At 39.5% G+C, this 17,246-nt stretch overlaps 1 protein-coding gene across 1 annotated transcript in view; it reads left to right on the top strand.

Moving 5' to 3' along the window:
* The window catches only part of AK9 (adenylate kinase 9), a 180,696-nt gene that overhangs the window by 3,647 nt on the left and 159,803 nt on the right, over positions 1-17,246 (top strand). Inside the window, exons 2-5 of the mRNA XM_065401415.1 lie at positions 6,783-6,846; positions 11,389-11,441; positions 11,574-11,670; positions 15,276-15,388. Coding sequence (XP_065257487.1) covers positions 6,783-6,846; positions 11,389-11,441; positions 11,574-11,670; positions 15,276-15,388 — 327 coding nt within the window. The remainder of the gene's footprint in view (positions 1-6,782; positions 6,847-11,388; positions 11,442-11,573; positions 11,671-15,275; positions 15,389-17,246) is intronic.

The raw sequence follows: 17,246 nt of genomic DNA, 5'->3' as shown, positions 1-17,246 counted from the left end.
AAATAAATTGGTCAAAATCACTTCTATGTCCAATATAGAGGATCCCTTTTATAGGGGCTGCATTGAACTCAGTTGTAGGCAAAGACTTTATTCTGGAAGATAAGTTTACAAAAATATGGTTGTCTAAACCTCTGTTCCATCATTCTCCAGAGCAGACTATATCCTTTTTTCTAATGATAATGGGATTGTTAGCATCAATCACATCAGCAACCCCAGATGCTTGTCTCCAAATAAGGGTGTTGTAATACTGGTTGTCAAGAATTACAAGCTTGGTGTGAAGAGTATGCATTAGAAGCTGGTCATTCCCCAGAGGGTGTTATTAGCACTGATGTTATAAACACAAGATCAAAACATGAAGGACATACCATTAATTCTTCCTGTGCTTTTGGTAATAGTCACTTTGGACACATCCACTTTAGGATGGGGAGGGGAGGCTCATTTAAACAGCTTGCTGTTAATGGGTCACTGGTCACCAATGGAAAAGAAATTACATATAAGTGTATTAGATCTGAGGGTCATCAGGTGGGCCTGAAAATAATTCTTACCTCAGATCAAGCACAGAGTGGTTCAGGTGGTAGCAGACAATATTACAGCCTTATATTACTAGAACAAACAAGGGGGACATTCCCTTCAAGTGTGCACAGATGCAACAAGTCTTTGAGGATGAAAGCAGGACATTCACCCAGTGGCAATTCATGTGCCAGGGGAAAACAACACCCTTGCAGATTATTTGAGCAGGTTAATGGCTCAGAATCATCAGTGGTCCCTGAAGGAGGTAGGGGTAACAGAGCTCCTCTGTTTGGGGGTGTCAACTGCTCTTAGTGCAGTCTCTCTAGGGGTCCCAGATTTTTCCTAACTGGTCCCCATCAATTCATCTGCAGTTAGATCAGTCCATAAACTCTTAACTTAAATTGAGTCTATCAGCCCTGAAACTTCAGGGCTTACAGTCTGCTTCTTGGTTTCACAGAGGCATCCTAGCATGGGGCTATTGCCCCACTATCCCAGGCCTTTTTGCTTCTCTTTCCCTCTCTGTTCCCCATCCCGTATAGCTGGCTTTGTTTTCTTTATTGGTCCCAGCTGTGGGTGTATGTCTTCACAATTGGCAGTTCTAGCAGCTGTGTAGGGGTGTGATCAGCCTGACTGTCTCCTCTCCCTTCTGCTTATGTATACCCCATTCCTATTTGCACGAAGAGCAACATCCAAACCTTCATTTGCCTCACCTCACTACTTGGGTGATAGAAGTCTGGGATTGCTAGAACAGTCTTATTCATTCAATGTACAGAAGGATCTTGTTAATTCAAGAAAAGAGTCTACACATAAATGTTATGATTATAAATGGAAAAGATTTTTATTGTGGGTTAGCATAAATGAGGTGATCCATATACTATGCCTATTAGTTGAATTTTAGAATATTTATTATATCTCAAAAGGTCAGGTCTCTGTCTTCTATTAAGTTCCACCTGTCAACAATTTCAGCATACCATGTTCCTCTGGAAAGTAAATTGGTATTTATTCATGATGTATTTAAGAGATTCTTAAAAGGTCTTAATAATCTATATCTGCTGGTGAGTGAACCTGTACCTGCTTGGCATTTAAATGTAGTGCAATTAATGCAGTGTTCATTTGAACCTATGGAAGATTGTACATTCTTTTATTTTTCTGTTAAGACAGCATTGATAATAGCTATCACCTCAGCGAGGTTTATTATCAAGTTAGAAGCCTGAATGGTCAACTAGGAGGTGTTCTATTACCCCCACAGTCAAAACACTTTCCAAACCTTCCCACACCACATGGACTTTAGCTAGTGGTATGAGGAATCTGCTTTCGCCTATGCCCACAATCTCTGCCATTTGGCCAGGTAGCATACTGGCCTTTGGGTCCGCACTCTACTTAACCAGAGAGGTCTGGGCCCCTGTATCTCTCTGCCCCAAGTATTCCCTGCTATCAATTTGGACAGCCTTAACATGCTCCATATCTGGTTCTGCAGAGGCTAATCTCACAAAAACAATATGATAGGTTTCAATTGCTTGGGGGTTTTCTGTGTTGAAGATAGCAGAACTAACATGAGCTATTGATTGCCTGCTTCCTCCTAGCACAGGGCATTTATTCCTCAGGTGATCAGTGGAATTACACTGATAGCACATTTTGGGCTCTTCTGCTTTTACAGGAGATTTGGGATGAGGGTTAGAGGAATGTTTTTGGGTAAGTGAATGTTTAGGCTCCCAGCCCCTTTCTCTCTTCCCAGGGATAAAATGGGATCCTCCCTTCCCACCAGTTTTAAACCCCTTTCTGGGGCCTGCCCTTAATAGACGCCTGATTCTGTTCAAAGGCATCAGCTAAAAAAGCCATCTCATCCACAGACTTTACATCTTTGTCCCATAGACACTGCTTTACATCAGCCTTACATATGCTTAGGAAACACGCTTGAGCAACAAGATCCAACATTCCCTCAAAACTCGCAACCTCTTTACCCCTTACCCGTTTTCCCAACAAATCTTTCATTTTGTTTACATATTCCCCATTACTCATACCAATATCCTTCTTAAGATTCCTAAATTTAACTCTATATGTTTCAGGGGTAATCTGAAAACTTCGTAAAACAGTATCTTTAAATTTACAATAGTCTAAAGCATCTTCAATAGGCAGTCCATTGAATACATTGAGCTTTACCAGTTAATTTCACAACCAGGGTAGGAACTCTCTTATCAGGGATTTCATGTATTCCACACAACCTTTTGAAGGTAGACAGATATTCAGCAATATTATCCTCCTTGCTGTATGCAGGACATAAGTGGTCCCACTTGTGGATTTTTGGAGTGATGGGACTCATTGGGAACGGGGGCCTCTGGTTCTGCTTCTCTAGCAGGTCCAGCTGGTGTCTTCTCTCTCTTTCTCCTCTTTCTTTTATTTCCAGTTCTTATTCCAGTTGCAATAATCTGAGGTGCTCCCTCTCCTTTTCTGCAGTTTCCAGTCTGGCCAGCTCTAGTTTTGTAGCTGCCTCACTGGTAGTCATTTTTCTGCTTTCTTGTGCTTATTTACCTCATCTGAGATAAACAGAAAATAACAAAACTGTGACTTCCTCCTGACTGCCCTTAGCCACTGCACTTAAGACTCACTTAAAATCACAAATATCAGTGCTTAAAGTGTGAACTTCACTTGGATTAACAAGCTGTACATACACCCTGCTCACTGTGACGTTCCCCTCTGGTGTTATCTGGACCGGTGATCTGCTAGGTCATTCCAATCCTTGACTCTGGGAGCCAGCCTTGCCTGCTCTGCTGTGAGAACCCCCATTCCTGGGCTGTTCACGCATAGCCTCTGGCATGTAAGCTGCTCCTTGGATTGTGCAACCAAATGAGACTAGCCAATATCTCCGGTCCCAGAGGAACCTCCCTCTTGCAGTATCTAGTTATGCCCACTGGACGCTGCAAGCTTATATGAATTTGTCAATTTAGCAAAGAAATTGATATGTACCAGGCTCGTTATTCCAAGGGGAGCCTCTGACACGCTTCAAAACAAATGAACTGCTTCAGGTAGAATAATCAAATTTCTATATTCTATATTCTATAGAATAATCAAAGTTCTATATATTAACTATAAAGATTGACTTATAATAACTTAAAATCTAAGCACAAGAAGTCGAATATGGTCAAATGAAATAAAAGCAAAATGCATTCTAAGCTGATCTTAGCACTTTTAGTGCCCTTACAAATTTAGAAGCTTCTCACAACAGGCTGGCTAGTTTTTTAAAAAACATGAAGATATACCTATCTCATAGAACTAGAAGGGACCCTGAAAGGTCATTGAGTCCAGCCCCCTGCCTTCACTAGCAGGACCAAGTACTGATTTTGCCCCAGATCCCTAAGTGACCCCCTCAAGGATTGAACTCACAACCCTGGGTTTAACAGACCAATGCTCAAACCACTGAACTATCCCTCCCCCCCCTTAGTTGCTCTTCAGCCAGGCTCTCCCCTTTCATCAGCACTTCAGTCGCTTGGTGATGATGTCTGTAGATGGAGGTGGAAGAGAGAGGAAGAGCATGGCAAACGTCGCTCCCTTTTATCATGTTCTTTCTTCCCTCTTGGCTTCCCCCCTCCCCCTTCAGGGTCAGGTGAGCATTACCTCATTGTAGTCCCTAACTGACCAAGGGAAGGGAGGTGACTCATTCGAGAGTCCAACAGATCCTTTTGTTGCTGCCTAGTCCAGTGTCCCTTGTTTCTGTGAGGCTGGGCTAGGTTTGTCCCATACATGCCCTGATGAGGTATGAACTGCCCCTCTGTTCTTGGAGAGTTTTTGCCTGGTTTTGTTTAAAGTCATAAGGACACATTTTCAGCCTCATAACTATATACATGGAATTACAACCTATAACATTGCTATAACAACAATGCTCAGTGCAACATGAGCCTTCTGAAGACACCCGACATGACAAACTTTGCATTGGATACCACACAATGATTTTATAGGGATGAACATGGGGGTGCAGGGTGTTCCCATGAGGTACTGAACGTCACAATCCTAAGGTGATTTTCATCTTGATCAGTCTATAAATTTACCAGTGTTTTTCCCCAAATCTCACAGCCAGGATGGTGAGGCTAAATTACATACATTGGGTGCTTAAAGGGTGGTAGCTTACTACTTATGAAGCATTTTAGACAATCACCCAATCTCTTTATTTCTTGTAAGGAGAAAAACAAAGGCAAAATGCAAACACTTTGTCAGTGTACAAACACTTTCTAAATGGGGACTATGTATTAAAGAAGCATACAAGCTAGCGTATCCCTGTTCCTGAATAGGTCAGGCCACATCCTGCCAGAGTACAGGTAGCCTCTATGGGGTTTACAAGACACAGTTCTCTAATAAAGCATCTTACAATTCATACAGAGAGTTCAATTAACACTTTCACTATACGCCACTCATTAGACTTAGGGCTCAAAGATTTCTATAGCACCCTAATGTGTTGTGCATTAATTGGCCTGTGTAGACCTTGCTGGTGCACTTTAATTTAGTGCTTTTTAAAACAGTATTGTGTTAAAGCACACTAGGCAACCTTTAGTGCATATCAGCAGTGCCTACACTGACCATTTAACACGCAACACATTAGTGTGGTTTAGAAATCACACCCACGTAGAATACATTCCCCCACCATGTATACAAGCCTTTAGAGTCTAGATCAGATGCAAAGTTTGGGAAAGCAGTACTTCAATCCTTGTTCAATTAGGATTCTGTATCCCACCATCCTGGGTGAGATGTACTGCTTGTTAATCTATCCCACAAATGGAATATGTAGAGTCCATCTTGAGGAACTCCAGTTACAGGTAAGTAACCTTCATTTTTGTAAAAAATGATAAATAGAACATGCAAAGTTAATAAATTTAATGTTGCTGTGGGGGTCTTTAACTGTTTAACTTACTGACTTTTTGCATTTAAATTCTCAGCCTCAAATTTACACTAAATTAGGTTCTTGCTTTTTATTTCCTTTATTTTTTTTTAGAGGAAAAAGAACCACAAACTGGGGATATACTTAAGGGATTTAGGAAACAAATGCTTACAAATTTAACAGCACTGCTCCAAATTTGTGCCAAGATGAAGATTATGATGCACATTATATTTTAACATAGAAACATAAGAAAATGTACATATTGCACGTGTTCATGATGCAAGTTTCAGTCACTTATAATGTTCTGAATTAATTTTTCAAACTTATCAGGATTATGAATCTTCATTGAGGACTAACTACATGTCATGTTTGATACTTTAACCCCAAAATGTCTAAATGTTAAAGTGTAAAGTGTAATTTTACTCTGAAAAGTGACCATAAAATGGCATTATAGGACTTCCTAGTTATTTCTTGGATCCTTCCTTCTTTTGCATAATCATCAATAATAAAGGTTCAGCAGGCCAAATTATGTCTTTAGGTACATCTGTGTGATATGAAACTTAGTAAACAATTTTGTTGATGTTGTACAAGACCTAGCAGAATCAGTTCACTCTTAGCTATGTTGGCTCTTCAGCAGGCAATTCGGCGGTGGGTCCCTCGGTCCCTCTCGGACCTGCCGCCTAAGTGCCGCTGAAGAAGAAAGTGGCGCGGTGGAGCTGCCGCCAATTGTGGCTTTCCCTCCCCCTCCCCCCCCCCAATGGTTGGGGCGGCAAAAACCCTGGAGTCGGCCCTGTTCTTCAGAGCTAACATAAGTGAAAACACAGCAAAAATGTTTTTTTACTGAAGTTATCAGATAAGACTGAATATGCATCAGCACCAGATCTGTGGATTAAGAAAGTATTAGTTGTACACAGAGTAGGGCACAATTTAAGTGCAAAAAATGTTGCAGAAATATTATCTGCCCACCTTCTTGCCTTACTCAGAAACAGCAAAAGGTTTTACTCAAACTTGCCCCAAAAATTAACTGTAGCCTGAGATGAAGGATGTGAAGTTTTAGTCCCACAAAAACTTTTTATAGAAACTCATGAGCAACTCTTATTAAAAAGTTTAAAATAGCCTTACTCATAAATACAAATATATTTAATATGAAGGAAATCAGTTAAAGGGAACAATTATAATATATCAATAATAGTGGGAAATACATGACATGTTGCCCACTGACTTTAAGCAGGTTTGTGTTATAGCACATAGCATAGAGGCCCTGATCCTGACTAGGGCTTTTAATGGCTACCGTATTACAAAGAAATAATAACAGGACATGCATTTCATTGTATTTTGTTATGTGAGTACAGTAATGGCAAAGTCATTCTAATTTTAAGAAAATATGTCTTTTTTTCATTTTAAGGGTACTGGGAAGAAAACATTAGCTAGAAAAATAGCTCAGTTATGGAAATGCACACTCATTGAAGGTAAATATCAATTGTAATACAACACTATAATACTTTTTATTTTAGCTTTCTTTATGTTCCCTGAAATTCTAAATGGTACATTATTGACCACAGTGAAGGTCATTGGTATGGGAAAACTGTGATAATCTTTCAGGAAACACATCATTGTTGAACATGGCAAATGCATCTGCTGTTTAGCTACATGGGTGCTAAACAAGTCAGTTTTCTCCTCTTTTGCAGGAGGGAATGTAACACCTAATGACCAAAGTAGGGCCCAGTCCTGTAAGATGATCTGAGCAGATCCATATGTTTATGTGGAACCTTGTTGAAGTCTGTGGCGGGTCCACATAGGCACAGGGGTCTGACTGCATGGCTCAGCTTACAGGATCAGGTAGTGTCTATCTTTGTTCTGTGTTTGTACAGTACCTAGCACAATGGGGTGCTAGTCTATGAGTTGGGCTCCTTAGCACTTCTGCAATATAAATAATAATAAAAGCAAATCTGTGCTATTATCCTGACAATACCAAGCCCCCACCAAAACACATTCTAAGGCTCATTTGAGGCAGTGGGGTTCTCCCACCTTGCAGCCTTCAGCAGGTCCACAGGAATAGGAAATGCCCCTTTGGTCTTCTGCTCTCTCCAGCTCTACCTTCCTCACCCCCTCTCCCTGAAGATCACTAAAGGTCTGCAGGAGCAGAGCCTTTAATTGGAAATATTCTCTTTTGTTCCACTGTCAACTGATTGCTAGGGAGGCATGTCGTTTTGAGACATCTCAGCAAGGAAAAGGGCTAGAGACTCATACAAAAAGAATAAGCTTAGGTCTCCAGCAGCTTTTTGTTGTTTTATACTAAGCTTGCTGGAGCAGATATTCTGTAGCAAAGGAGGGAGGTTATGATTGGTTTTGCTACAAAGTGGCCAAAAAGATTAGAATACTTTTTAAAACTCCAGTGAACACTTCTATTTTAGGATGTAATTCAGGAATCCTTTGTTCAATTCAAATTAAGTGTAAAAATGTAATTAAAAAAGCCAAAAAGGAGTTTTAAGAACAGCTAGCCAAAAACTCAAAATAATAAAATGTTTTTTAAGTACATCAGAAGCAGGAAGCCTGCTAAACAACCAGTGGGGCCCCTGGACGATCAAGATACAAAAGGAGCACTTAAAGACAATAAAGTCATTGTGGAGAAACTAAATGAATTCTTTGCTTCAGTCTTCACGGCTGAGGATGTTAGGGAGATTCCCAAACCTGAGCCGTCCTTTGTAGGTGACAAATCTGAGGAATTGTAACAGACTGAAGTGTCACTAGAGGTGGTTTTGGAATTAATTGATAAACTTAACAGTAATAAGTCACCGGGACCAGATGGCATTCACCCAAGAGTTCTGAAAGAACTCAAATGTGAAATTGCGGAACTATTATCTATAGTTTGTAACCTGTCCTTTAAATCGGCTTCTGTACCCAATGACTGGAAGATAGCTAATGTATTTAAAATTATTTTAAAAGGGCTCTAGAGGTGATCCTGGCAATTACAGACCAGTAAGTCTAACATCAATACCGGGCAAATTAGTTGAAACAATAGTAAAGAATAAAATTGTCAGACACAGAAGAACATAAATTGTTGGGCAAAAGTCAACATGATTTCTGTAAAGGGAAATCATGTCTTACTAATCTATTAGAGTTCTTTGAAGGGGTCAACAAACATGTGGACAAGGGGGATCCAGTGGACATAGTGTACTTAGATTTCCAGAAAGGCTTTGACAAGGTCCCTCACCAAAGGCTTTTACGTAAATTAAGTTGTCATGGGATAAGAGGGAAGATCCTTTCATGGATTGAGAACTGGTTAAAAGATAGGGAACAAAGAGTAGGAATAAATGTAAGTTTTCAGAATGGAGAGGGGTAACCAGAGGTGTTCCCCAAGCGTCAGTCCTAGGAACTTAAAGCAGACCGTGAAGAACTTCAAAAAGATCTCACAAAACTAAGTGATTGGGCAACAAAATGGCAAATGAAATTTAATGTGAATAAATGTAAAGTAATGCACATTGGAAAAAATAACCCCAACTATACATACAATATGATGAGGGCTAATTTAGCTACAACAAATCAGGAAAAAGATCTTGGAGTCATCATGGATAGTTCTCTGAAGACATCCACGCAGCGTGCAGCGGCAGTCAAAAAAGCAAAAAGGATGTTAGGAATCATTCAAAAAGGGATAGAGAATAAGACGGAGAATATTTTATTGCTCTAATATAAATCCATGGTACACCCACATCTTGAATACTGCATACAGCTGTGGTCTTCTCATCTCAAAAAAGATATACTAGCATTAGAAAAGGTTCAGAGAGGGGCAACTAAAATGATTCTGGGTTTGGAACAGGTCCCATATGAGGAGAGATTAAAGAGGCTAGGACTTTTCAGCTTGGAAAAGAGGAGACTAAGGGGGGATATGATAGAGGTATATAAAATCATGAGTGGTGTGGAGAAAGTGAATAAGGAAAAGTTATTTACTTGTTCCCATAATATAAGAACTAGGGGCCACCAAATGAAATTAATGGGCAGCAGGTTTAAAACAAAAGGAAGTTCTTCTTCACACAGCACCCAGTCAACCTGTGGAACTTCTTGCCTGAGGAGGTTGTGAAGGCTAGGACTATAACAGGTGTGACAAAGTTCTTCCTCTATCTTGGTGGGTCCTGCGCTTATTGGCGGATTTTCTTGCCTCAGAGATTCACCATGTGGGTTGGGGAACAGCCCAGAGACCTTCCCCTCTGGAAGAACCCACAGTCCAGATCTATTGGGAGGTTTGGGGGGAACCCAGGCCCGCCCTCTACTCCAGGTTCCAGCCCAGGGCCCTGTGGACTGCAGCTGTCTATAGTGCCTCCTGTAACAGCTGCATGACAGCTACAACACCCTGGGCTACTTCCCCATGGCCTCCTCCAAACACCTTCCTTAGTCTCACCACAGGACCTTCCTCCTGGTGTCTGATAACACTTGTACTCCTCAGTCCTCCAGCAACACACCCTCTCACTCTCAGCTTCTTGCACCTCTTGCTCCCAGCTCCTCCCACTCATACCACAAACTGAAGTGAGCTCCTTTTTAAAGCCCAGGTGTCCTGATTAGCCTGCCTTAATTGATTCTAGCAGCTTCTTCTTAAGTGACTCCAGGTGTCCTAATTAGCCTGCCTGTCTTAACTGGTTCTAGCAGGTTCCTGATTACTCTAGTGCAGCCCCTGCTCTGGTCACTCAGGGAACAGAAAACTACTCATCCAGTGACCAGTATATTTGCCCTCTACCAGACTCCTGTACCCCACTGGTCTGGGTCTGTCACACAGGGTTTAAAAGAGAACTAGATAAATTCATGGAGGTTAAGTCCATTAATGGCTATTAGCCAGGATGGGTAAGGAATGGTGTCCCTAGCCTCTGTTTGTCAGAGGGTGGAGATGGATGGCAGGAGAGAGATCACTTGATCATTACCTATTAGGTTCACTCCCTCTGGGACACCTGGCATTGGTCACTGTTGGTAGACAGGATACTGGGCTGGATGGACCTTTGGTCTGACCCAGTATGGCCATTTTTATGTTGTTATGCTCACTTAAATTTTGCAGAAAAAATGTTGCCTCTGCCCCATATATATCCTACAAATTTAGAGTCTGATGCAACTCTTTAAATTAAAAATGGGGGAAAGCTAAATTGGCTTATAACAACCGTAACTGTAGAGAAGTTACTTTAAACAACTCTTTGTTCAAGTTAATTATAATATACATGATTTGGCTGATTTTTTTCCATGGAATATGCATGTTCAGTAAATCTTGTTATGAATAAACATTATGGATTTCTAGTGCATTAATTAGAACATATGGAAGCCCTCTGGTGGCCAAAAAAACCTTCAGATTTTGTGGTGACCAGAGGCTTTATAACATATCAAATAAAAGGTCTTTATCACATTTTGAAGGCTTTAAGTTCAAATCATGCTAAAATTTCTGTTTTAATAAAATCTCTTAACTTTATTTCCGTCAATGCAAAAATAGATTACTTAAGTCATCCCACTTTTTTAATACAAAGTGACACCTGATCTAAACTATTTCATGTGAGAAAAAAATAGAATAAGAATTTTTCAGCTACATAAGGATCAGCCCTCTTCTCTGCATGTGGAATGCCCCTTGACTTCAGTGGGGCTTATATATGTGGAGGGTTTGCAGGATTATCCCCTGAGGCTCCATCCCATCATTGCAGTTCATAAAGCCATATGAACTTTGAGTGTGAGGGGGTATCAAACTAGCACTGTCTTGTTTAATTTGACCATTTAAAGAGTAACCTTTTTTCTCAGCTGGCTACTTTAAAACTGACATCTTTGTATGTCTGAACTGTTCTATTTTTGAAACTTAACTTCTTTATATGTGTAATGTTTTTGGGCTCAAAGATTCAACACCAGATTTCACAGTAGTTACATTATGATCATATGAAATCACTAATAAAAAGACAGCCATGCTAGGCTAACAGTGTACATGAAAACATATTAATTCACACACGGTATGTTTTATTAATTGCTTTAATTTTGTTCTGTACATTTTTTAGCTTTGGAAGTAATAGAAGAAAATATTACTGCAGGAACAGAATATGGACTTAAGGTAAAAATCTACTGTTTTATTAAATTTCATGACATTCATAAGGCCCAATCTTGTTCCCCTTGAAGTCTGTGGCAGCTGGATGGGGCCATCATGCAAATATTGTAAGATGTTACGCTTTACATTTTCCTTTAGATGCAGGAATTGCTTTTTGGAGGTCAAAGTATTCCTGAAGAAGTGATTACAAAGATGATTCTGAAAAAGATTGAGTCACCAGAAGTTGCTCACTTTGGTATGTGCTGTCATTTTTCAGAACTTTTAAAGTACATCCACCCTAGCCCTCTAAAACTTAGTTTTATCTTCTTGTATATCCATAGCATATGGTATTTAAAAATTCTGCTATATTGCAATCTGTCAGATTCAATCAGACATTTTTGCCACCAGCATTGTAGAATCTGTCTTCATTGCTTCATGGAGAACATGGATATCTGTAAATTATAGTGACCTGAAATGGCATTTAGGGAATACTGTATTAATAGTGGAGGACAAAAGAGTGCGATGTACTCATACACACACCAACAGAGTGATATCTTTCAGCCAAATTATATCCTTTTAATTTTCTGTAATAAAGATGAGATACTATCAGAGATTGAGGTGTCAAAAGAAGTAGTTCTGGAACAAAATAATTTTAAAAAGAAGTAAGTCCCCAGGCCCAGATAGTATACATCAAAGAGTTCTGAAGGAACTTAAGCATGAAGTTGCTGAGCTGCTAGCAAATATATATACAATCTCTCATTTTAAAACAGCTGCAACACCGAAGAATTGGAGGGTAGGAAATATATCTATTTTTTTTAAAGGCCGTATGGATGATCTAAGGAATTATAAACTAGTAAACCTTATATCTGTAGCTGGTAAACTGGTAGACACTATAATTGAAAACAGAATAATAAAACACCTGGACGCTCATGACATGATAGTCTATTCAGAGCACAGTTTCTTCAAAGGAAAATCATATCTTACTAATGTTAGAATTCTTTGAACATGTCAATAAAGTAGTGGATAAAAAAGAACCGATTGATATAATTTTGACTTTCAAAACGTCTTTAACAAGGTCAAAAGAAGATAACAAAGAAACTAAATACTCATGGGGTAGGAGACACTGTCATGGATCAAAAACTGGCTAAGACACAGGAAATTGTAGGAATACATAGTCAATTTTGTCATGGCAAAAGGTTAACAGGAAGGTGCCTCAAGGATCTGTGTTAAGATTGGTATTGTCTAATATACTAATGATCTGGAAAGGAGGATGATCAATGAGATAGCAAAATGTGTAGATAAAAAGTTATTTAAAGTAGTCAAGTCCAGAGAAGTCTGTGAAGAACTTCATAGGGACTTAACTAAGCAAGGTGAATGGGCAACACAGTGGCAGATGAAGTTAAATATTGATAAATGCAAAATAATCCACATTAGAAGGAAAAATTTGAACTCATTGTACAGTTTATTAGGGTTCTAAATTAACTATACCCAGTCAGGAAAGGGACCCAGGGAACATTGTGGACATCTTAATAAAAACCTCTGCTTAATATGCAGCAGTGGTCAAAAAGCAAACAAGATTTTAGGATGCATCAGTAGTAGGATGGAGAATGTGTAAAAAGTTATAGTGCCATTATCTAAGTGGGTGATATGCCCTCATCTGGAATAGTTTGTGCAGTAATGGGTTCCCCTTCTCTAAAAGGATAATGCAGAATTAGAGTAGGAAGCCATGCAGAGAAGGGTGACAAGAATGATTAGGAATATGAAAAAACTCAGACAGAGAGATGTTGAAGAGATGGGGTTGTTTACCTTAGAAACAAAATGAATAAGAGTGGACATGATAAAATAATTAATGGCATAGAGAAGGTAGATAGGCGTTTCTGTTCTCATAACACAAGAACAAGGGAACATTTAATGAAAGTAAAAGGTTGCAGATTCAAAACTGGTAGGTAATAGGAAATACTTTTGCACTCAAACCCTAATTGGACTCTGAAACTCATTGTCACAAGATGTTGTTAAAGACAAAAATTTGGCAAAATCCAAAAAAGAATTGGACATTTTTATATAGGTAAGAAAAATATTTAGAGTTATAATAGTTAATTTAAAAAAAAAAGAGTATTGGAAGGGATAACCCTCATGCTTCAGGATTTAAGACAATTTCTAACTACTGGGAATTAGGATTAGACTTTTATGGGGACAAGATTATCCTACATCTGCCTACTGAGGATTTTCTTGCTCTTTGAAGCATCTGGTGCTGCCTGCTGTTGCACACAGGATACTGGTCTAGATGGATCAGAAGTCAGATCCAGTATAGCTGTTCCTATGTTCATTCGGGTCATCTGGAAGCCATCAGGTTCCATCACCCTTCAAGGACAGAGTACCAAAACTGGTCCTTTACCACAGCAGGCAAAATCTCTTTACAGAAGGAAATGTCAGGGTAACTTTAACTTCCCCCATCTCCATTCCAACCCAAATACTAGATCCATAGTGCAACCGAGAATCTATGTGAGCTGAGTCAGAAACTACTTAGGATAGTCCTATGGTCATCATGACAAGCATGAAATCCTGAGATACTCTAGAAAAGTAATCATCTGCATGGACACTGAAGTCACAAACATTGTCAAGCATGGTGCCTCCAGTGCTACCACAACATAGAATATGATCAGTTTAGCATCAGTTTTCTGGTGTTTTGAATGATCAGTACACAAACTAGCCCATCCTAACCCAGGATTCAGACACCAGATGGGCACACTCAGATCTGTCACTAGGATGGTAGACTTTCTGCACTTGAAACTGGATGCAAAGAGCACAGACATGAATCTCACTTGTCCCCCTGTTGCCTTATGTTGCTCCATATACATGGCTGGAGTCCATGGCTGGAGAAAGATCTAGGCTATGCATGCAAAGGATATATATACTGTTGTAACTCTGACCACTGACCTTACATTGAAAAACAGAGTCTAGTTCCCACTCATTGTAAAGGAATTTGTTCTGCATCCCATGGATCTCCCAACTCCCTAATACAAGGATAACCCTCTATGTCCCAAGAAAAAGTGATCCAATCTCTCTCAGAAAGCTCTCACCTCCAGAGCATGGGAGGAGATTCCTTCCCAAAATACAGTTACGGAATTCCTACTCCCTATTGAATTCACCTCCATAGGTCAGTGTGACTCAGTCTATTTCCAAACCAAACATTTTCTATTCAAGCCCTCTTATTCCATCATTTTCAAACACCTTAATATTCCACCTGCCACTCAGCAAAGAACAGAATGACATTAGATGCTACTGAGCATGCATCTCTCAGTATAAATAGCCTATATAACTTCATGCATTACTAGTAATTGCTACATGATTCAGACTTTCCAGATTGAATTTCAAGGTAATATTTAGCACATATAAAATTGTTAGTGTCTATTTTGGGCAATTTTTTTCTCTATATTCATTAACTGAATTAACAGTCTTTGAGAATTATATACACCCCTACCCCGAAATAACACTGTCCTCGGGAGCCAAAAAATCTTACCGCGTTATAGGTGAAACCGCGTTATATCGAACTTTCTTTGATCCGCCGGAGTGCACAGTCCCGCCCCCCCAGAGCGCTGCTTTACCGCGTTATATCCAAATTCATGTTATATTGGGTCGCGTTATATCGGGGTAGAGGTGTAGTTATCTTGAAAGTATTGTAGCTTTGTTATGTCATTTTGGGTAATCACAGGTAAACCTTAGCTATCAATGTGGGTGGCCATGACAAATGGTTCTAGCTATACGTCTATCTAGATGTAATGTTTAAAACAGATAAATATAAATATTTAGTCTATTGAAATAACTTTCCAAAAGATGTATTTAACAAATTTTATTTGGCAGGTTATGTTCTCAGTGGATTTCCTTCTCTCTCAGAGGAATACATGACTATTTCGGAGCAAATAGAGAAAATTAGAAATCTAAAATTAAAACCAAATTTCCTGATTAACCTTAAGGTAATGACAGCTTTGATAACTTGCTAATCATTTTCATACTTATTCTTAAAATAAGATTAATATTCTATAGGAGTCAGTGTCATTTTTTACATATATTGAAGTATGATAGCTGTTGCTAAGGGCCAAATTCTTCTTTTACAATGGAGTTGTCAAAGAAGTTACTCTAGGTTTACACTACTGTAATAGACTGCAGAATTTGGCCCTAAGGACCGATCCTGCAAGGTATTGAGCCTCTCCTATAACTTCAGTGGGAGTTATAGTCATTGAGCACCTCATGATCAGTTTCTAAGACTGGAACAAAAAGTACATGTTCCATGAAGATAAAGCCTTGGGATAATAACAGGGTATGGATATTATAAGTCAAAGCCAGTAGAAGTGCTATTTGGGAAAAATTCTTGGGAAAAATTAGTAACATATTTGAGTGAGAAAACAAGTTACTTTGTAGTCCAGCCCTCCTTGTCTAATTGCAAACAATGGTGAAAATACTACTTACAGATCAGTTATTTACAAATCGGATTTGGACTGAATCTGCAAACTCTGCTATGCTCTCTTGTAAAATTTACTAAAATTCCCCAAATAGATGTATAGTGAAGACACTTTCCAAAAATTACTGTAATATACATTTAGAAATACACATTATTGTAAGCAGGGCTGGCTCCAGGCACCAGCTAAGGAAGCAGGTGCTTGGGGCAGCCAATACAAAGGGGCGGCACTCTGTCCGCTATTGGGGTGGCACATCCAGGTCTTCAGCGGGAATTCGGCGGCAGGTCCCTCAGTCCCTCTCTTCCTCTTTGAGCTGCTGCCAAAGTGCCACCGAAGAGGAAGAGAGGGAGTGAAGGACCTGCCGCCGAAGAATGGAGAGGCGCAATTGATCTGCCGCCAAAGTGCCGCCGATCGGCTTTTTTTTTTTTTTTCCGCTGCTTGGGGCAGCAGAAAACCTGGAGCCAGCCCTGATTGTAAGTACAGTAGTCAGAGGACTTCTTACTCCATAGTTCTTAAAAGAACAAGAAAATATACTGGATCTATTAGGTCTTTTCCCACTCTAACTTCTAAAATAATGAATGGGCTGCTGAAACAACAGTTTTTGTTACATTGTGCATGTATGTGAGACAGAGATGGTAGTTGGTAGGCTTTAGTGGAGTAGTGGGAGTGCTGCCACTTTGCTAGATGTCATTACATTTTTTCACACACAGCCCAAAATTCTACATATTTGATAATTTAAAGACTTAAATTTGAACATGTCCAGTGAACATTTTAACTGCTAATTTGAAATTATTTGGTTTCTGAGAGTACAAAAATAACTTGAAACCCCAAAACAAAATACCCTTTTGTGCCATTTTAGGGGAAGGAGTTGTTATTTTTAATTATAGGAAGTTGAACCTTGTTTTAATACCAGGCAGTGCAAAAGACTTATTCCAGGCGGTACATTCTGTATGGTTTCACACATAAAATTCCATATAAATGAGTGATACAGTTTTACACCATGAGAAAGGAATTCTTGACTTCATGTACATACCTCATCTCCCCCTCTTGACTTCAGTTGAAGGAAGGTTAAGACCTTAAACTCCAAGGAAGGAATCTTGGCTCCACTGCAGTCAAATGAGAGTTTTGCCATTGACTTCGGTGGTTCTAGGTGAAATCCTGGATGTAATAGAATTGTGGCTATTTTCACTATGTCAAAAAGAAAGGAAGAGGAATCTCTTTAGAAATGCATGATCTGTGAATAGCTTTTCATTACTCACTTCGGAAAAATCTTGTTCCATTTGTATATCAAAAAATGGCAAAGAGGAGGCTTCTTGGGGGGGGGGGGGGAAGCAAATGCCTCTTCTTGCCTGCTTCTGAAAGTTGTGTGTCATAT

Source organism: Emys orbicularis, chromosome 3, assembly GCF_028017835.1.
Source record: "Emys orbicularis isolate rEmyOrb1 chromosome 3, rEmyOrb1.hap1, whole genome shotgun sequence".
Classification (NCBI taxonomy): domain Eukaryota; kingdom Metazoa; phylum Chordata; order Testudines; family Emydidae; genus Emys; species Emys orbicularis.
Note: the sequence above shows the minus strand (reverse complement) of the source record. Positions and strands in the feature narration are given on the sequence as shown.